This window comes from Delphinus delphis, chromosome 16, assembly GCF_949987515.2.
Source record: "Delphinus delphis chromosome 16, mDelDel1.2, whole genome shotgun sequence".
NCBI lineage: Eukaryota > Metazoa > Chordata > Mammalia > Artiodactyla > Delphinidae > Delphinus > Delphinus delphis.
The window spans coordinates 26,044,724-26,065,035 of NC_082698.1; the positions used below are offsets into that span (position 1 = coordinate 26,044,724).

General features: G+C 50.5%; 2 protein-coding genes across 6 annotated transcripts; both read left to right on the top strand.

The window, feature by feature from the left end:
• Positions 1-2,158: 2,158 nt before the first annotated feature.
• On the top strand, positions 2,159-3,454 carry C16H10orf95 (chromosome 16 C10orf95 homolog). The gene has a single exon (XM_060034185.1). It carries the CDS (start codon positions 2,795-2,797, stop codon positions 3,452-3,454), a length of 660 nt encoding a protein of 219 aa, XP_059890168.1. The 5' UTR covers positions 2,159-2,794.
• CUEDC2 (CUE domain containing 2) lies at positions 3,346-20,297 on the top strand. 5 transcript variants are annotated; one of them, XM_060034180.1, is made up of 9 exons: positions 3,346-3,484; positions 18,305-18,388; positions 18,752-18,895; positions 18,990-19,051; positions 19,139-19,260; positions 19,346-19,528; positions 19,670-19,731; positions 19,829-19,889; positions 19,974-20,297. In XM_060034180.1, exons 2-9 carry the CDS (start codon positions 18,315-18,317, stop codon positions 20,118-20,120), a joined length of 855 nt encoding a protein of 284 aa, XP_059890163.1. In that variant the 5' UTR covers positions 3,346-3,484; positions 18,305-18,314; the 3' UTR covers positions 20,121-20,297. The 5 variants fall into 5 exon arrangements, with proteins under 5 accessions (XP_059890163.1, XP_059890162.1, XP_059890165.1 ...); XM_060034179.1 differs by lacking the exon at positions 3,346-3,484 and adding an exon at positions 13,094-13,230; XM_060034182.1 differs by lacking the exon at positions 3,346-3,484 and adding an exon at positions 13,094-13,230 and having other exon boundaries at positions 19,193-19,260.
• The last annotated feature ends 15 nt before the right edge of the window (positions 20,298-20,312 follow it).

Below are 20,312 nucleotides of genomic sequence, written 5' to 3' on the forward strand. Positions count from 1 at the left end.
TATGCTCAGAGAGATCTTCACCTCTGGACCCAGAACTGCATTCTTTCAGATCTCTGTCCAGGGGAGAGAGCACTTCACTCCATGCAATTAGAGAACAAAGCCCTGGGCTTGGCTCCCATTGGCCCCAATTGAGTCACATGGCTACCCTAAACCAATCACTATGGCCAGAAGGATGACAGCGATGATTGGTTTAGCCCTAAATCACTCAGGTAATTTAAGGATGAGCTAGAGCCAACTCCCCCAGAACCACTTTCCTGAGAGTAAATAAGGTGTGGGACCCAAAAAATCTGGGGGCTGTTACTGGAATTAGGGTGAATGAATGCTGAGAAACTCACAGCTTGGTCCTTATTTTTCTCATTTTTCCTGAAGACTGCCTCCCCAGTCTCCCTCAGCAAGCACGTCAGAACCAATATTAAAACGCAGGCTTCTCACTGTCCCAGGCTCCAACTTGAGCTTGGTCTCACACTCTCCTCATCTCCCACCCAGGTATGAGCAGATCCCCATGGGGGAGAAACTGGCCAGTCATACAGGGTCCATCGTTGAGCTCCAGGCTGGGGTGAGGTCAGTCTATAACAGGTAGTTTTGGACATTCCTCAAGTGCTGGGATTTGGAGGGGGGGCAAAGTTATAAATAGGAGTGGGGAGGTATATTAATTTCCTACTAACGCTCTAACAAATAACCACAAACTTAGTGGCTTAATACAAATCTATTACCGTTTTGGAGGTTGGAATTCTGTCTCATAAACTAAAGTCAAGGTGTTGGCAGAACTGCATTCCCTTCTGGAGGGTCTAGGGAAGAATCCACTTCCTTGCCTTTTCCAGCTTTGAGGCTGCCTGCATTCCTCGGCTCATGACCCCTTTCATCTTCAAAACCAGCAAGAGCTGGTTGACTCTTATTATCACATACGCTGACTCTTCAGCCTCTCTCTTCCACATTTGACTCCTGTGATTACACTGGGCCCACCCAGATAATCCAGGATAATCTATTTTAAGGACTGCTAATTAACAACTTTAATACCATCTGCAATCTTAATTCCCCCTTGCCATGTAATATAACATACTAACAAGTCTCCAGGGATCAAGCCATGGACATCTTGGGGGTGGGAAGCCTCCCCCAACAAAGGTCACTATGTCCTGGGACCAGTTCTTAAGTGGACAGAGGGAGAGGCTCCCTTCTTAGAGCTGTTGGGTAGGGCGCGTTAGATACATGCCATAACCTAGTCCTAGCTGCTGTTCTCACTAGGCCACTGGCCTGAATTAGACTTGAGTGGCTCAGTCAGGAATAAAGAAATGTGACATCACCAGGCTGAGTGTGGGGGACCTCCTCAGAGGGTAGCTGGGCTTTGAGGGATGCTGAGAATCTAGGAGAACCTATGGGGGGGGTTAGTCATGATGCTGCTTAAGTCAACAGAAGGGGAAGGAAAGTATGATGGCCTGGCGGCCTAGAAACTGGAAGAGGGTATCCATTTTAATCATCCAGCAACTACTACCCACTGGGGAAGAGAGGTGGAAGGGCATGAACTGCAGCCAGAGGGGACTGGAGCTCAGACAGTGCTCAACCCATCTGAATGAAGCAACCTTCCTGGCTTCACCCAAGTAGCTTCTGGGCTTTGGAATCATTTGCACTGGGTTCAAATCCCACTGTGCCAGTTATAGACTATGTGAACCTGGGAAAGTGGCCTAACTTCTCCGAATCTCTTGTTCCTCATCTATTAAATGAGAATGATACCACCATGTTCTTCATGTGGCTAATATGAATTAGAAGTTCTTTTTAAAAAAAAGTTATAAGCTCTTAAGGAACATTCTAGAAGGGAGGACTGTCAGATAGTCTAAAAGAAGCCCTAGCATGGATTGGTGATTAGGCTATTGTTGAGAGCACAAGTCTTGAGACAGACACGGGGTTGAATTCTGCCCTTACCATAACTAGCTGTGTGAATCTGGACAAGACACTTAACCTATGTAAGCCCCAGTCATAGAATACATTTATTGTGTACCAAATCTGAGGCAAGCAGCTTCTTGCTATGTGAAGTCAGAAAAATATTAGTACCTCATTCCTAAGGTTGATGTAAACTTGAAGTTAGATGCTCATAAGCAACTTGATTCAGTGCCTGGTGTGCAGGAGCTTCACTCAAATGTTAGGATAACTCCACCTGGGTGGAAAAAGAGGATAAGGAGAACAGGGAGCTAACTTGACTGGAAAGGCCACTGGATGTCCTGTGATGTTGCGGGCATCCCTGAGCACAGACCTCAGCGTCTAATTCGCAGCCGGTATGACCAGCAGGCTCACCCAATGTAGACACAAGCTGGCTGGCTCCTGGCCAGCTCAAGGTGTTTCCCTTTGCCTGGAAACCGGAAGGTGTGGCTGAGGCAGGGCATGGAGGAGAGCAGCTCAACTAAAAAGCGGTGGAGAGGAGCCCCGCTCTTGGATCTCTCTGGTTCCCCCAAATGCTGGGGACCAGCTCCCCCGGGCTAAAGGAGACAAGTGAGTAGGGAGCCACCTGGGAAGAGCATTTCAGGACTGGGGGCTTGAAAAAGGCTTGGGTCCTTCTTGCCTGCTGGGAGCCTGGGGTTTGGGTCCAGCCCTAGGACAAGAGGTGAGGTGGGAGCTGAACTCCTTAGGAAGAGTTCCCCGAACTCCAGCACACGGCAGGGTCCCCTGCTGTGAACCAGAGCCCCGGGTAACCAGGCCCCAGGGTCGGTGGTGGAGATGAGAGCAAAGTGCACCCCCACCCCCACCCCAGGTCTGGACCAGGACGAGGCACCAGTAGCAATGCCGGCCGCCTGAGCTTCACATCATGTATACATACTGCTGCCTGGCGCCTGGGCAGGACGTCTGGCCTCTGCTGCAGCACCTCACCTACACCTACCTGCCCGCCCCTCCGCGGCTGCCCCCCATTCAGGCCCACAACTTCTGCAGCCGGCCCCCGAGCCTGAGCGCGGGCGAGTGGGCGGCTCCGCGGGAATACCACTGCTTCCACGCCACAGGCGCGACGCTAGTGATCACGCTGCCCTTGTGGGCCTTCCCGCAGGCCTACGCTGTGGCCCTGCAACCGCCGTTCCCAGCGCCCGGCTACCCAGGGCCGTCGCTTCAGGAGCCCGCAGATGCGGGGCTGGCGGCGGTCGAGAGCGGGACGCAGTGGCCGGAAGGCAGCAGCCTGCACGCTGAGCTGCACTGGGGCCGCGTGGAACGTACGCTCCCGCCGGGCCTCTTTCTGCCGGACTTCGTGCGCCGGGAGTTGCGACGAGCGTACGGCACGTACCCACGCACCGACGTGCGCGTCACCTATCGCGGCGGCGAGTTCCTGCTGCAGGGCGCGCCGCGCGTGCGCGAGCCCGAGTACCGTACGGAGAGGCGAGTGCTGCGCCGGCCAGCCAGCAGCTGCAGCGGCTACAGCATCCCCGCGGGGGAAGCGGCGGAGCGCGGCCGCCGGAAGAAGAGGAAAGACTTGAGCTGAGGGCGCCGCGAGGCCCTGCGGCCGGCCAGGGTGAGCACGCGCGCGGCTCTCCTCCTGCCGCCACAGCTGTGCGCTGGGGCTGGGTGCACCTGTCACCTCTTTTTTTTTTAACCACCGCCCACTTCCTGCACTTCCTTGATTTCTCTCAGCTTATTGCTGGATGGCGGGGCAAGGGCGAGAATGAATCAAGGACATCTCTGGGTGGGTGTCCTATTACTCCTTCCTTCTACTTGGACTTGGGAAGCCTGAGTGTGTGTGGTGGAAGGAGGGCCTGAACCCTTTGTTTCCTCTCTCCTTCCTCCCCATCTTCTTCCTCTTTGAAGCCTGCCCTGCAATAAGCCCCCACTTTCGCTTTTTCCTCTCCTCCCTCCAGCAAAGCTCTCCAAACTCCCCAAGCTGAGGGCCCACCTATCCCCAGCTTGTAAGAAAAGTAAACAAATGAGTGAAGTCAAGTATAGGCTTCAAGATCATTTTTATGCCTGGGGATAGGGGTTTTTCTTCATCTGTGTAAGGTGAGCCTTACTTTCCATCTTGGGGTACAAGGTGTTGGAGGTGAGGATTAGAGTGGACCTCTGGAAAAAGTATGCTTCCTCACTGGCTGGGCTTCACTCTCCCTTAACCAGCTCCCTTCCAGTGCGGGAGGACACTCTTCTAGGTCCTGAGGCCCACCACCCCCAGAGAGATTCGGAGGGCATAAGCTATTTTGTTGAGGCATGGATGACAGGCATGGCTGAGGAAGGCTGAGGAGGGGATCCATAATCAGATCCATAATGGCTCTGACATTTTCTAGACTCTGAGCCTCAGTTTCTTCATCTGTAAAAGAAGAAGAAAAACAACCCAGCCTACGTGGAAAATTTACCAACGTTTAAATTTAAGATGAATGTCACTTCTTGTCTCCTGATTCTTGCTAACAGTGTTTAATAGGGTGAATTTGCAATATTATAGGAGTTTGCTGGAGGGTTAGGCCACACATCCAATTTTAACTAAGGGTCTGGCCAGACCACCAGATCTGATGTCCAAGCTGTATAAATTTGGCTCCTATTGGAATTGCTTTCACTGAACTTCCATTTGTGGTTGGCCAACAGCTACCTGGATATACAGGTATGTTATTGAAGCTGTAGATCACTTGATTGAACACTGCTGTATTTATGAGCTTCATGGAGAAGTTCTATTAAACCTCAGCATTTGGTAAAGATGTTTCTACTGATAAGTTGTTTGCTTTTATCTTTGAATCACCAAGGATCTCATAATTGATCATATTTTTCTATTTGCCCTGGTTTCTAGGGAGCCAAATTTGCTTAGCATCTTTTGTGTAAAACCTTGATCCTGAACTGTTACCCCTAGTTTCATCTTATTTTCCTTTCCTTTTTTATTTTTTAATTATAAAGACACAGGGAGGTGTTGTAGTGTGATGGGTTTGCTGTGTGACCTTAGATGAATTGCTTAATGTCCCTGAACCAATTTCCTCATTGCAAATGGGGATGATAGTATTAGGACCTATCTCATAAGATTATTGAGAAGGTACTGTGAAATCCTGCACAAAAAATGTTTACCACAGTGCCTGTCATGTACTAAGTGCTCAAAGGGTAGTGTTTGTTCTTAAAAAGTAGTCTGCAATACAGAAATTTATAAAATAGGAAGTTAAAATCTGTTCTAATATCTCTCACCCCCAAATGATCACTGAGGTCCAATCTAGTATTTTTTACTATTTTTTTCTGTTCACCTAGTATTAATTACATAAAATGGATTGCACAGTTTTGCTTGTTGCATTATACATTAAGTATATCTTGGACATCATTTTATGCCAATGCGCATGGAGTTACCTCATTCTTTAACAGTCATCCAATATTCTATAGCATTTGGATTCTTTCCAGTTTTTAGCTATTAAAAGTCCATCCAACAAATTTCTTGAGTGCCTTTTATTTGCCAGGAACAGTGGTAGGCCCTGAGGATACCATAGTGAATGAGACAGCCATGGCAGTTTCTGTCCTTATGGAAGACATTTAAGCTGAGATCTAAAGAATATGAAGAAGTTAGCCATGCAAAGAGAAGGGTGAGGGGAAGCCAGGCAGGAAGTATGGTGGGTGCAAACGTCCCAAGGAATGAAAGTTATCTTTATTCACTCGACAGGCATTTGAGAGCCCACAGTTTGCTGGGCAGTGTTCTAGGCACTGGTACTACGGGAGAAAAACCAAACAACTCCCTGCCCTCGTGAAGCCTACTTTAGAGGTGTAATGTAGAGAAACAGAGACTGACAACAAGCAAATGGGAATATACGATGTAATGTCATACAGTGATAAGTAATGGGGTGCTGTTTTCAACAGGATAATTAGGGAAGGCTTCTCTGAAGAGGTGACTCTTGAGTGGAGACCTAATAAAGACCTTTATGAGCCATTTGAATAGCTGGGGGAGAAAAGCAAGTACAAACACCCTTTGGCTGGGGTGTCCTTGTCCTGTGAGCGAGCGGGAAAGTGATAATTAATGAGGTTACAGATGAGGCTGGATCCTGTGGTACCTTGAAGCCATGTAGAAAAATTTGGATTTTATTCTTAGGGGATGGAGGGTTATAAGCAGGGGGAAATGTGATGAGATTTTTTTTTTTAAGTTATTCTGGATACTGTGTGGAAAAGAGACTATAGAGGGGCCGTTTTGAAAATTGGGAGAGCAGTTAGGAGGCTTTTGAAGTAATACTTATTTTTGAAGGCAAAAAATAAGCTGATGGCTTGGTCTTATTTGGAAGCTGTGAGGGTAATGAGAATAAATGTCCTTGAATATGCATCTTTATTCACATACACGAGTGTTAAATTGTGGAATCTGAAGTCTTAGAATTAGAAATTAAATCATTGAACAATGCCACCCTAGCAGCACAAGCACAGCCAGTGCCTAGATCTTTGGTTCTAAATTACATTCTCCAGTAAAAGGAACCAGTCCCCTCGGGAAAATGGCTGATTCCAAGGCTGTGGCAGGGAAGGTACAAGATGAGACTGGAACAACTTGTGCCAGAAAATAAAGGACTGATCAAAAATGTCAAAAGAACAAAGGAGCCAACTTGAAGGGACTTCCACTGACCAAATCAAGGACAGTTTAAGCATAGAAACAAATAATCACAGTAACAGATTATAACCTGCTGAATAAAATAAGGATCCCTAAGTCCATACTAATGCTAACTAAAAAATACATATGAAAGGAAAGCTCTTCCTTATAGTAGAAGTAATGATGAAATTAGAAAATCACCATTCCCAATCATCAGAGTAATGATTGATTCAGGTGAGAATCATTTCTGAATACTAAAACTGATGGGTGAAAGTTTGATGTGAAACTGGATATTTATATAGTTTCAAATATGTTCCAATAAGATATTTATTAATTACAAATTTTAAAATAGTAACCTGAAAAAAAATAGTAACGTGATAATATAATAGAGAAAACTGGTGGATAACACTTTAACCCCATTGCAGTAGTCCCTCTTAAAGTCTTTCTTACCATCTTTAATGGGTTTCTTTAAAAAAATTTTTTTCAATTTATTTATTTATTTTTGGCTGCATTGGGTCTTCGGTGCTGCGCACGGGCTTTCTCTGGTTGCGGCACACAGGCTTCTCATTGCGGTGGCCTCTCTTGTTGCAGAGCACGGGCTCTAGGCGCGCAGGCTTCAGTAGTTGTGGTGCACGGGCTCTAGAGCGCAGGCTCAGTGGTTGTGATGCACAGGCTTAGTTGCTCCGCGACATGTGGGATCTTCCCGGACCAGGGATTGAACCCATGTCCCCTGCATTGGCAGGTGGATTCTTAACCACTGTGCCACCAGGGAAGTCCCTAAAATTTTTTCTTTAACAGAGACAAATTGACATCATGTGCTGTCTGATATGTTAAACTGAAAAATACAACATCAGTTCAGCAGTAAGGCATAATCATGAGGAAATCTCAGATAAACCTAAGTTGAGAGAAAATTGTTCAAAAATGTCAATGTCATAAAAGACAAAGGTTTCAGGTCAAAGGAGACAAAAAGAGGCATGAAAACTAAATGCAACACATGATCCTGTTTTGGATCCTGGACCAGAATGAAAATTGTTGTGAAGGACAGTGTCGGGACAAGTAACAAGATTTGAATGAGGACTATAGATTAGAGAAAGCAGCATGGCAAAACGTTAACAGTTGGTCAATCTGGTAGAAGCCTAAGCCAGAGTTCTTTGTACGATTCTGGCTACTTTTCTTTAAGTTTGAAATAATTTCTAACTAAAAATAAAAATAGCAATAATAAGTAAATTGAATCTCTGGATCAAAAAGGATACACACTTAAAATGTACTCTGTGACAGGTTTTATGTTTTAATCTTAGAGAATTGTCTGCATGCTGATAAGCCTCCTCTAATCCTTTTTTTGAAACAAGGCAGGCTTCAAGTAAATCATGAGTCTCATACCAAGTTAGGTGTGTTCTGAATTCCCTTCCTTCTCTATCGTCTCAGGTCCAGACCCTTGAAGTCTCTCAACTTCCCCCATCTCGGGACTTCCCTGGTGGCTCAGTGGTTAAGAATCCGCCTGCCAATGTAGGGGACGTGGGTTTGAGCCCTAGTCCGGGAAGATCCCACATGCCGCGCAGCAACTAAGCCCATGCGCCACAACTACTGAGCCTGCGCTCTAGAGCCCGCGAGCCACAACTACTGAGCCTGCGAGCCACAACTACTGAAGCCCGCGTGCTCTAGGGCCCACGTGCCGCAGCTACTGAGCCCGCCTGCCTAGAGCCCGTGCTCCACAACAAGAGAAGTCACTGCAATGAGAAGCCCGCGCACCGCAACGTGAAGAGTAGACCCCGCTCACCGCAACCAGAGAAAGATCGCACGCAGCAATGAAGACCCAACACAGCCAAAATTAATTAATTAATTTTAAAAAAAGAACTAAGTACACATCCCCCAAAATTCCATTCACAGGAATTTAAAAACAAAAAAAACACTTCCCCATCTCTGAGAATCCGCATTGCTCACATTCTTCCCCCAAGTCTTCCACATATGCCCTGGAAATGCCCAGAGACTGCAAACAGTATACCCCTATCCCCCAGCCCCAGTGAGGGAGGAGGCCCCCAATTACAGGCTTTTTGAAGGAAGTGCTGCCACTCAGCTCAGTCCAACATGCCAGTCCTTCCAAACCCCAGTGCTTGCTCCAGCCCTAAGGATGTAAAGAAGCCCTGCAGGGAGCCTAGATGCTTCTTTGTTTGTTCTTTTCTTTGAACTTAACCCTTAGAACTCATAAAACATCTGGGCTGCCAGGGACTTTACTGTTCACCTGGCCCAACCTCCTCAGGTGACCTTATGCTGGGAAACCGAGGCCAGAGAGAAGGAGTGACTCACCCAATGTCACACAGTAGGTGGGAATCCAGAGCATCTAGATCCCAGCAGGGCTTGGGCTACCAAACTCATCTTGGTGGCCTTCTCCTCCTGGCCTTGCCCCAGCTTTACCCAACCCTGGCATCTGGTCTAGAGCCCTTTGCTCAATAAACCCTGACTGACCAATTTTAAACCCTGTCCTACCTCCCAGCTGGGTAGCTCACATCCTACTGAAGGGAGGATAATAAGAATCATAACAGGGAGTTCCCTGGTGGCCCAGTGGTTAGGATTTGGTGCTTTCACAGTGGAGGCCCAGGTTCGATCCCTGGCCAGGGAACCATCGCGCATGCCATGTGACATGGCATAGCCAAAATAAACACACACACACACACACACACACACACACACACACACACACACACAAAAGAATCATAGCAATCTCACACACTTAACTCAGAACTTACTATGTGTAGGCACTGTGCTAGAGCCCTGTACAAAAACTATCATTTAATCTTCACAGAAACCTTGATGTGGATATAATTATTATTCCCATTTATAGATTAGGAAACTGAGGCCGATAGAAGTTAACAACTTACCCAAGGGTACACACAGAGAATACACCTGGGAAATCTGACTGTAGCCTTAACATCTAGGCCAAACTGCCTCTTCATACATGAGACACACTCAGCAAAATACAAGGAACGTTTATTGAACAGCCACTCTGTGTAGGACACAGGACTAGACACTCTGGGGCTCATGAATCAAGCCCCACTGGAAGCGGAGTGCGGAGGATTTGTAGGAGATCGTATGCATCATTGAGGGTTGAAGAAGATTCTTGTAAGAGGCATCTGAGAGAGGCTTTGAAGGATGTATAGGATTCCAACAGATAGCGATGGAATGGAGGTGTCCCAGGGAGAACTGAGGAGGGATCAGCATGAATAAAAGCATGCAGCGGGAGCAGGAAGTAGCAGGGTTTCATTGGAGGACAGGTTATAACCAGGGAGCAATGGAAGATCAGGCTTGAAAGCTAAGTGGAGGCCATACTTTGAAAGACTTTAATGGCAAGGTGAGGAGTTTTGGGGAGCCATTGAAGTCTTTGACAAGAAGAGTAACTCAAAGTTATTAAAAGTTCTGGCAGGTGGCAGCACCTGGCTGGGACGCTGTGAGTCTGAGATAGCAGGTCCCCCATGACCTCAGTATTGACAGTACAGCACAGCCGGGCACCAGAACTGAGTCCCCAGGGCATTTGCTAGAGCTCACAGCCTATGGAATTCAGTTCTCAGAGCCAGATGGCCAAAGTTCTCTTAGCCTTGATGCTGCCCTCCTGTGCTCCCTTCTGTGAATTTTCCCCCATTCCCAGGATGTGTCAGAAGAGGAACCTGGGATCTCAAGATTCCTCCTATCCCATCGAGGGTCTGAGCTCAGAGCTGAAAATAGGGGCCCATTGCTAGGGAAAGAGGTAAGGGTTCTCTAAATTCTAACAGGATACTGATGTAGGATATGAGGGGAGGGGACTCAGGGCTGTGGTAGGGATTCCGTGGGTACTGCGGAGTCAGACCCGTCATCTCCTGCCCAGATACGCTCCTGGTGGGGCCAGATGTGGAACTGGATGGGCAAGGGGTTAGGGGAACAGCCAGAACATGTACACTGAGAAGGGCATTTCTCTAGAGAATGAGTGGCTTCCTGAGCCAAAGAGGACCCACAAAATATGGATCCCCAAGGTAGAGGGAGGTCCAGGAGTCCCAGCTCCCTGAAAATCTCCCCACCTGAAGTGAAGATCTGAAGTACCTGGGATAGATAAGGGAGCAGAAGAGAAAGACTTCCCTGAAACACACGTTGACTTTCTACAGAGTTAAACTGAGGGCTGGGGTGTTATTCCCATTCACAGGGCGGACCTGCAGCCTATCCCTGGAGATGGGAGAGGCAAGCTGGCAGGCTCAGGAGTTACCCTACCCCCACCCTGCTTGAGTTGAGAGAAAGGGGTCTGCATTTACCCATGAAGCCTCTTCTCTCCCTCCTGGAGCTGGATCTACAGGGATGCTCCCAGAGACTGCTCCTTAAATAGGGCCCGCCCCAGCCAACTCCCGCCCCCGCCCCATCCTGGCTCTTCTGAGAAAGGAGGAAGGTGTGGGAGGGCCAGGCACCCTGCCCAGAGAGCCCTTGCTGACCTCAAGCAAGAGTGGGGACCCCCCTCTTCCCCCCCACCCCATCTTTCAAAGCGTTCCCTTCCTCACCTCAGTCTCTGAGTCCCTCCCACCCCTTGAGACCAGCCAGCTGGGTTCTTTCTCTGCTTTTAATGTCTGGGAAATCTGCTCTTTATGCCTAATTCAAGCCCAATTTCCTCATTCTGAGGTTGGATGATAGGGAATTGATGTGCTAGGGGAAGCTTCAGCGCAGGCTTCTAGCTTCTCCCATCAGCTCAGGAGACCCAGCATCTGTTGCAGAATTCGTTTGACGGAATGGGGAGAGAGGAGGTATCGCTCTACCTCCTTTCACCTCATGTAGCTTCAAGCACCATCCAAAGCGTAAGTGGAGTTTGTTCCCATCCTGTGGAGAGAGATTGAGACCTGAGGGGACAGCAAATCAGGAGCTTAAGGTCCAGCCTGCTATGGAATGTCGAGAAGGACAAGTGATCCCTGGATCCCCTGCCTTACAGTTTGTCCTTGTGCCTGTGGTGGTCCCTCTCCTCAGCCCACTATCTGTCCTCTGACTCCAAAACCTAACCCTTGCTGCACAGAGTTGAGACTCTCCAGGGTCTGAACTGGGAACTGAGGGGCTCCCTCTAAATGGTCTTTCCCATCATCCTTCCCTGAAAGCTCAGGAAGTTCTTTCCCACGATAATATGTAGCTACATCCAACTGCTATTCAAGAAACAGGCCGTGGGGGAGGGGGAATGGTATGCCTCAGGGATGGCCACAAGGGTCCTGAGCCAGGACTAGGGACAGCTCTTCTGAGGAAACCTGAAAATTCCTGTAATGGGGGTGGTAGGGAGAGAAGAGTCATCATCAGTATTGTGCAACGGAGGGGGAGGGAGGATAGGGGACTGGGGGAGGGGAGCGATGGCCAAGTCTTTAGAGGGCTGGCAGCTATCCATCACCCCTTTCCCAGGGGCCTGCTTGGCCAGAGTTGAAAGTGGCTGTCACCTCACACCTCATTAACCCCAGCAGCACCAGGCTGGCAGCAGCAGTGCTTTCATGGGAGACACGTTGCTAAAGGTGCTCCCTCCTTCTTCCCTCCCCTTTCCTGCCCCCTCTCCCCAGCAGCCAACATCTTGCTCTCTTTGAGGCCAGACGATCCTGGTGGGGAGGTGGGAGGCTGCTGTGAGGGACAGGACTGGAAGAGGGAGCAGTGATCCCCTTTTTCTCCATATTTTGGCACTGCCTCGGTCCTCAGGGAAGAGAGGATGGGACCTTCTACCTTGGACTGTGAGCTCCTGTGGATAGGGACAATCTCTGGGTCCCCAGCACCCTACAAGGGGACTAGCCCTGAAAAGAGGCTCATCCCTGCTGATCGGGGATGGGAGAGTTCATCCTTGAATGGAACTCCTTCCCTCATGACCCATTAAAGGGTTCTTGGGAAGGGAAGGCTATGGGCTTCCCCACAGGGTAGTACCGGGAAGCTCCGTAGCAGGAAGAGAAAGAGGAAGCTGAGGCCTTACAAGGTACTGGAGTTCAGCCGTCCTGTCATAAATGAGAAGCCCTGCCAATTCGGGCATGAAGTTACCGGGGGTGGGCATGGCCTGCAGGCCGTCCTGGATCTGCGCTCAGGTGGATCCTCGCTCAGAGCACCTGCTGCCCCGCCTTCCCCATCCAAACCAGGCTCCAGGTCCCAAGACGCAGGCCCTGTAACCCACACTAATCTTGGGGAAACATCGCTGTTAAGAGAATACAAAAGAGAGTTAGATATGGCGGGTAAGTCAGCACCTCAGAGTTGTTGGGTGACAGGGCTTGAATATGGACTGGACACGAAGCGGGAGAGACGGGATTTGGGGAAGAACACCGGGTCTAGGAGTAGGGCCACCAGAACCAACCAGGGAGAGACAAGGGCGGGGTGGGGGTGGGGAAGCTACAGGATTTGAGGGCGGAGATTTGGGGGCGAGGAAATAAGACGGATGGGAAGACACCGAGTGGGGTCAAAATGTTCTCCCGTCTGTGCAGACGGCAAGGCACTAGGAGGGGATACAGTCAGTCACTGAGACTCCACCCACTGGCTGGACCTCCACGCCTAACTCCTCCCTACTGTCAACAAAAATGGTCGCCGCGGGATCTCGCCCAAAGCTCTGAGACAAATGAGAATGGTAGCAGGAGCACCGCCCACTTGTGGGCATGCCCTTCTTAAAAATGGCTACCATGGCGCTTCTGGAAAGTAACCGCTCTGGGCCCCGCCTTTGATCTCGTTGGTGGGGCTGGGGGATGAGAGCTGCACCGCGCGGGACAAATCGCCGGCGGCGCCCGACGGAGCAGGTGATTTCCCCTTCAGGCCCCGGCCCAGGGCTAAGAGAGTCGCGGAGAGCGTTGACCCAGGGTACCCGTCCTGTGTGTCTCCCCACGGTACCCCCGGGGCCCGCCGGAACCCCATCTCTGATTCTCGCCGTGGCCTGTATCAAGGCACATCCTAGCCTGCTCAGGCCTCCCTCGTCATGTGTCCCTCAGGGCCGCAACCGCATCCCTGTGCCCTCGGGCCCACTATTCTGGATGCTTATGGGTACCCCGCTAGCTCGTTTAGGGAGCTCCTGCTTCAGGGGTCGGCCATCATCATGGTCCCACTTCCTGTATTCCCGCCTCCCCCCATTTGTGCTCCTGCCTGACTTTGGATGCCGGAATCCCTTGTGTACCCATCGGTGTCCTTGGCTCCTCTAAGACCTGATTTGGGGGTCAGGGTACAATGATGTGCTCTGGAACCTGCGTTATGGGACTAGGGCCCCAGGAGCTGGGCTTCATAAGGGCTGGGAGAAGCAGTGAAGACCTCGTTTCTAGACCCTCTTGAGTGCCCCAGACTTCTTCCACTCTGCTTCCCAGAATTCCTCCTCCCACATGGCCTTCTGCTCTCCCTCCACCTTGGGCATCTCCCCACCCCAAGGGAACAACATGGTACTCCTTCCCCCAGTCTCACTTAAACTTGTCCAGGGGGGTTTTATGGAACATCTGGAAAGTCCAGGCCTGTGCTTGGTCCCGGGGATGCTCTCAGACCAGCCGAGGGCAGTGAGGATGGGGCAGTCAGGGTTGGCTCCAGGGAGGAAGTGAGGCCTGCAGAGTGAGAGGCGAAGGGAAAGACATTCTGAATGGGGAGAATGGTGTGAGCAAAGATTCCGAGGTAGGCAGAGGGCCAGCCAAGCAGGAGAGGATCAGATTACAGGCTGGGGACTGACCATTTGCATCATGAAAGGTGGTATAGTGTAGTGGTTAACAATGAGCCAGACTGCCTGGGTGTAAATCTGCCATTAACTTACTGTGTGACCCTGGGCAAGTTACTTAACCTCTCAGTGCCTCCATTTCCTTTTGGGTAAATGGGATAATATCAATATGACATATTAGTATCTATAATTGTGAGGATTAGGTAAGTTAATACATGTGAAGTGCATAGAACAATCCCTGATAGATTGTAAGCAGTCAGTAGATGCTAAATATTTTTACCTTCATCAGAGGTGTTTAAACAGGACTCATGACAGGATGACAATCACATTTCATGGGTGCAGCTAACCAGTGGACTCTTATTTGGAGCCCCCAGGAAGTAACGGGGTTCTGTGGGCTATATCCAGAATTTGAAAAGTCTCAGGGAAATCATGTTCTTGCCCTGGAGAAGGCTGGCTGTTCAGGCTGCAGCTTCCCCAGCTTAGGGACTATGGAGAAGAAATATTAGGAGACGCCTCTGGGTAGGAAAGAGATGCTGAGGAAGCCTAGGGGGATGGAGAAGGGTGAAGAAGAAGTGGCAAGCTTTGAAGGCTGGGTGGAGTTTGGGCAGCCCAAGAACAGGAGGAAGGGGGATGTTCCATTAGGAGACAAGTTAGAGCAAAAGCTCAGGGCAGGAAGACTTTTTTATTTGGGCACAGTGGGGGGGGGTGTTTCCTAATAATAACTCCCTGGCTCTTGGACCTTGGTTAGAAACCTAGGGGCATCAGACACATCCCTGAGAGCTTTTTCCCTAGAAGTTTTCATGCAGCATCCGTGGACTTTTGTCCCAGCAGAGGTTGGCAGGCAACTGCTAGCAGCCAGGATTGGTATAACCCAGGGTGGATGTAGGTCTCCCTAGGGGGCTGACTTCTTGGGGGAGCTGCATGATGGGATCTGGTATGCCCTGTCTGAGCAGTTCTCTTCCTCCCCAGGGCCTACGCTAGGGTCTGGAGCAAGAGGCTAGCCTCCCCTGGTAGGATAGGGCTTCTCAGTTCTCCTGTCCTGAGCAACCCCTGTGCTGTCACGGCAACTCTGTGTTACCAGTCAGGGGACAAGGGAACTGCGATAATAGATGGTAGCCCTATCTCAACCCAATTGGAGGTCTTGACATCTCCCCATCCCCTGGAGTAGCCCCTAGAATATACACTCACTCAACTAGGTGTCCTGGATTTATCTCCTGACTACCACAGTCAAGCCAGGTGACTTTGGGCAAGTCATTAAACCCACTCAGCTTCAATCTCTTCATTTCTAAAGTGGGGAGTAACTGTTTATTGAGTGTCTACTTCACAGAAGACACTGAGTGTACATTGATGAATAAGCCAGGAGTGTAGTCTCTGCCCTCATGAAACATGTGGAAGAAACATTAAACATTGCCCCAATAATGTTTTGATTATAGCTGTAAAAGGTGCTGCTAAGTAAGGAAAAGTGTAGTCTGCAATGAGGATGTAAGGTAGAGGAGACCAAACCAGTTCTAAAGGGTCAGGGGAGCATCCCTTGAAGGAAATTGTAAGCTGAAACCTGAAAGGTGAGAGGAGTTAGCAAGTGAAGGGGTGGAGGTGGCACGTTGCCCAGGCAGAGGAAACAGTTTGTGCAAAGACCCTTGCTGTGAAAAAGCTGGAGTGCTGGCAAGCTGAAAGCAAGCCGGGGTGGAGGGGAGTGATCCCGGGGGTGGGTGGTGCGTGGTGAGGCTGGAGAGATGTAGGCAGGAGTAAGGCCCTGAATTGAGGGCCATAAAAAGAAGCTGGACTTATCTGAAGGGAAGCAGGAAATCACTGATAGATTTTAAGCAGAAAAAGTGTGATTTTTTGGTAAATATTGTACAGCCATGATCTTTGTAGAGAATAGGTTGTTGGGGGAAAGATGGTAGTGGGGAGAACATTTAGGAAACTCTTGCAGTTAAGGCAAGAGTTGGAGCCAAGTGGGAGTAGAGATGGAGACAAGTAGATATGTTGAGGGATAATGGTCAGGGCATGGTGACTGATTGGATGTGAGAAGGCAAGAGGTAGGATGGTGTCAATGATAATTCCCAGACTTGTGGCAGAAACAGCTGGGTACGTGGACATGCGTATACTGAGATAATTCCCAGACTTGTGGCAGGAACAGCTGGGTACATGGACATGTGTATACTGAGGACAGCCTTGGAGGAATAAAAGACTTGGAAGAATGTCAGTTTGGGACATGTTAAGTCATCCCCACAGAGGTGTCAGAGAGGTAGACGTACAAGTGTGTAGCTCAGAGGAGGGGACTGGACTATAGGATTGGACATTTGGGAATTGGTGACATGGAGTTGGTACAAGAAGATGTGGGCCCAGATGAGATTTTCCAGAGAGAGAGGGTGCAGACTGAGGAGAAAGGAGAAGCAGCTTTGAGCCTGAACTTTGCTGCCACATTTAGAGGGAAGCAGAGGAGAGGGGGACAGAGAAGGAGCCTGGGAAGAAATGGCCAGAGAGGTAGAAGAGAAACAGGAGGATGTGATGCCTCCTAGACCAACATTGGTGCTACTTGAAAGGGCAAATATTAGGTGAAACTACAAGAAATTGCCTTTTTCTTTTCTTTTTCAGATCAAAAACAGGTAATATTGGCAAGTTCATATGGTTCAACCTAATGAGACCAAAACCTGAAAAAGTAACTCATGCCCTTAGCCTGAGAAAATTTAGTAGAGCAGAAGCCAGACTGAAGTTGGGGAGAAGTGGATAGAATGGAGAATAATAAGGGAATAGATTCAACAGGACCTGGTGATTGATTGATTGCAGCAGGGGTTGAGAGAGGGTGAAATCATGGGTAACCCCCAAGTTTCAGGTTCGGTAGCTGAGTGAGTCATGTTAGCTGGTGAAACAGGAGGATGTGCCTGTTTGGAGGGGGAGTACACACATCGGGAGGATATGGTGAGTTGGGGCTAGGTGCAGTTTGAGGTGCCCCTGAGTCTCCTGAGTGGTGTAATGAGCTGACATTTGGACTCGTGGGTCTGGAGCAGTTCTTTACCAAGTAAATGTTCCTGACTACCAAATACAGACTTTAGGGAGTCAAAAGCATGTAAGTAGGAATGAAATAAGTCAATAAGTATTTATCGAGCACCTACTAAGTGCAGGCATTCTTCTAGGTGCTAGGGCTATACCAATGGATAAGACAAAGTATCCCCCCCTCAAACTCCCTCTTCTTGAAGCATACATTCTGTGGGGGAGGACAACAGGCAAATAAACATAAAGATAACATGGAGCTGTAGTATATGCTATATAGAAAATAAAGCAGAGTAAGGGATTGGGGAGTATGGGGAATGCCTAATTTTGGTCGGTTAGTCACGAAAGGTCTCTCTATGGAGGCAACATTTGAGCAGAGCCCTGGCAGAGGTGAGGGGATGAGCCATGTGGATATCTGGAGGAGACAGGTAGAAAGAAACTGGGCAAGTCTGAGGAATAGCAAGGAGGCTGCTGGGGCAGGAGTGGAGTTAGCAAGGAGGGAGTGGTGAGGTTGGAGAGGTAAGCAAAGGCCAGATCTTGTAGGGCTCCGTAGGCCTTGGGACGGAGGATGGAAAGTCCTCCATAGATAGGCCCAAGCTGCTGGAAGGGCAAGGACCTGGCAGGAAGAGAGAATTCATGAAAGGCTTCCCCTTCTATCTGGGCCCCAGAGCCAGAAAAGCCCCTTTGTGCAGAGGGTGGGTGGCCCACTCTGGGTGGGGGAATGGCTGTGCTCAGTCCTGAGGCCTGCTCCTTGGGGGGCTGGACAATGGGTCCCTTGTGGTTGGACTTGGGGGCCAAGTGGCCCTCTCAGTGATGGGATTCCTCAGCCAGGAGGCACGTGACCTCAAGACCTCGGCTTCTTTCCAGAGGGTCTAGGCCTACTGTTGGGGAATGGGGTGGGGAGATGGGGAGAGGTCGGGGGAGGGGGGAGGGAAACGTCCACTCTGGAAACTTTCTCCTGAGACAGTGTCCTGCCCTGTCTCAGGCTGGAGGAGGTGGAGAGATAGGCAGGCAGGGGGCTGTGGCTCTGCTTGAGGGAGTGGGGGAGGGCTGAAGAACTGGAAGCTATGGGCAACATCAACAAATGGTTTCTACAGCAGGGCAGGAGGGAGGAGCTGGCCGCCCCTGGACCTGGTGGGCAGCGGCAGGCAGAAGAGGGCCTGACAAGCCTCTGTCTTGTGTCCCTTCAGAAGAGAGAGCATGGAGCTGGAGAGGATTGTCAGTGCAGCCCTCCTTGCCTTTGTTCAGACGCACCTCCCAGAGGCTGACCTCAGGTAGAAGCTGCTCTCCTAGAAGGGTCATGCTGGGGCCAGAGTTGGAGCTGCTGGGCAGTACTCTGGGCCTTGGCCAATGGAAAGACTGGGGTGGGAAGTACTCAGCCCTATTCCTCAGGTGGAGGAGGGCTGGTTATCATTTGCTGGTATGGCCTCACCTCTCATCCTGTTCCTGTCACCCTTGTTGAACAGATGCGAAACCAAAGCTCTGAGGGGGTCGGGGGGGGGGGGTGGGGGGTGGGATACTCTTCTGGGCTTAAGGCTTGAGGTCTGGCTCCTGGACCCCATGAAGCCCAGGGCTGGAGTCCCAGGCTAGGTGGCAATGCTGGAGGTAACAGGGCTTGTCCTGTCCCCTTGCTGCAGTGGCTTGGATGAGGTCATCTTCTCCTATGTGCTCGGGGTCCTTGAGGACCTGGGCCCCTCAGGCCCATCGGAGGAGAATTTCGATATGGAGGCCTTCACTGAGATGATGGAGGCCTATGTGCCTGGCTTCGCCTACATCCCAAGGTGGGGCCTGGCTGGGACCAAGAGGAGGAGGAGGGCTGGCTGATTGTGGAGGGTGGGCAGAGTTGTCCTTTTACCGCCCTCCTTGCCTTTTCAGAGGTACAATAGGGGAAATGATGCGGAAGCTCTCAGGGCAGTTGAGTGGTGCCAGGAACAAAGGTGAGTCTGGGAATCGGGCACTTGGGTGACTTAAACCCCCATCCTCCAAAGCCCTGGCAAACCTGTTGCTCTTTCTGCCTCTTTAAGAGAACCTGAAACCACAGAGCTCTGAGGTCCAAGGTCAGGTATCTGTCTCCCCAGAGCCTCTGCAGCGGCTCAAAGAAGAGACAATGTCTTCTCCGACTGCTGCTGGGGACACCCAAGATGAGGTACTGGTAGAGGAGGGTACCGACGAGGGAGCTAGGGCCCTGGAAAGGAGGAAGTATTGCCTCTTGTCAACATTTATGCCCACAGGCATCCGGCGCTGAGGAGGAACTGCTGCCAGGGGTGGACGTACTTCTGGAGGTGTTCCCTACCTGTTCGGTGGAGCAGGCCCAGTGGGTGTTGGCCAAAGCTCGAGGGGACTTGGAAGAAGCTGTGCAGATGCTGGTAGAGGGGAAGGAGGAGGGGCCTCCAGCCTGGGATGGCCCCAACCAGGTATCCTCTGCTAGACAGCCCCCCAACCCCATGTAACCTCAGCTATGTTCCACCTTAGTGTTAAGCCCCCGCCCCTAGCCTATCCCCATTTGCTTTTCCTGCTGGTACCCTAGGCCCTAGACAGGCTTCCCCTCTCTGCAGGACCTGCCCAGGCGCCTCAGAGGCCCCCAAAAGGATGAGCTGAAGTCTTTCATCCTGCAGAAGTGAGTCTGGGCTGGGCTGGGCCGGGCCGGGCCGGGCCCTGCCCTTAGAGGGTTTTCCTAGGGTGGCAGGAGCTTCACCCAGCCAAGTTTTTGGCAGGTACATGATGGTGGATAGCGCAGAGGATCAGAAGATTCACCGGCCTATGGCTCCCAAGGAGGTGAGCCGGTTGCAGCTCCTAGGGTCATGGAGTGGGTGCAACTGTCTCCTGGCTTCTGCTACTCACTACCTGATTGCCTGACAGGCTCCCAAGAAGCTGATCCGATACATCGACAACCAGGTAGTGAGCACCAAAGGGGAGCGATTCAAAGATGTGCGGAACCCTGAGGCTGAGGAGATGAAGGCCACATACATCAACCTCAAGCCAGCCAGAAAGTACCGCTTCCACTGAGGCACTCGCCAGACTGCCAGAGCCGTCTAGGCTCAGATCCCAGAGGGATGCAGGAGCCCTACACCTCCACACAGGGCGCGCCGTAACTCCTGTCCCCCGTCTTTCCCTACTTCCTCGCTCCACAGTGTTAACCTCCTCTTGGAGCTGCCATGGGCACAGTAAAGGTAGCCCCAGGAAGGTGTGAGTGCATTC

Bases quoted from the DNA above. Each gene is read 5' to 3' on its own strand.
- CUEDC2 (XM_060034180.1), top strand. From the start codon at position 18,315: ATGGAGCTGGAGAGGATTGTCAGTGCAGCCCTCCTTGCCTTTGTTCAG. The intron at 19,261-19,345 runs GTACTGGTAGAG...TTATGCCCACAG, and splicing joins CTGGGGACACCCAAGATGAG to GCATCCGGCGCTGAGGAGGA. The intron at 19,529-19,669 runs GTATCCTCTGCT...CCCTCTCTGCAG, and splicing joins CCTGGGATGGCCCCAACCAG to GACCTGCCCAGGCGCCTCAG.
- C16H10orf95 (XM_060034185.1), top strand. From the start codon at position 2,795: ATGTATACATACTGCTGCCTGGCGCCTGGGCAGGACGTCTGGCCTCTG.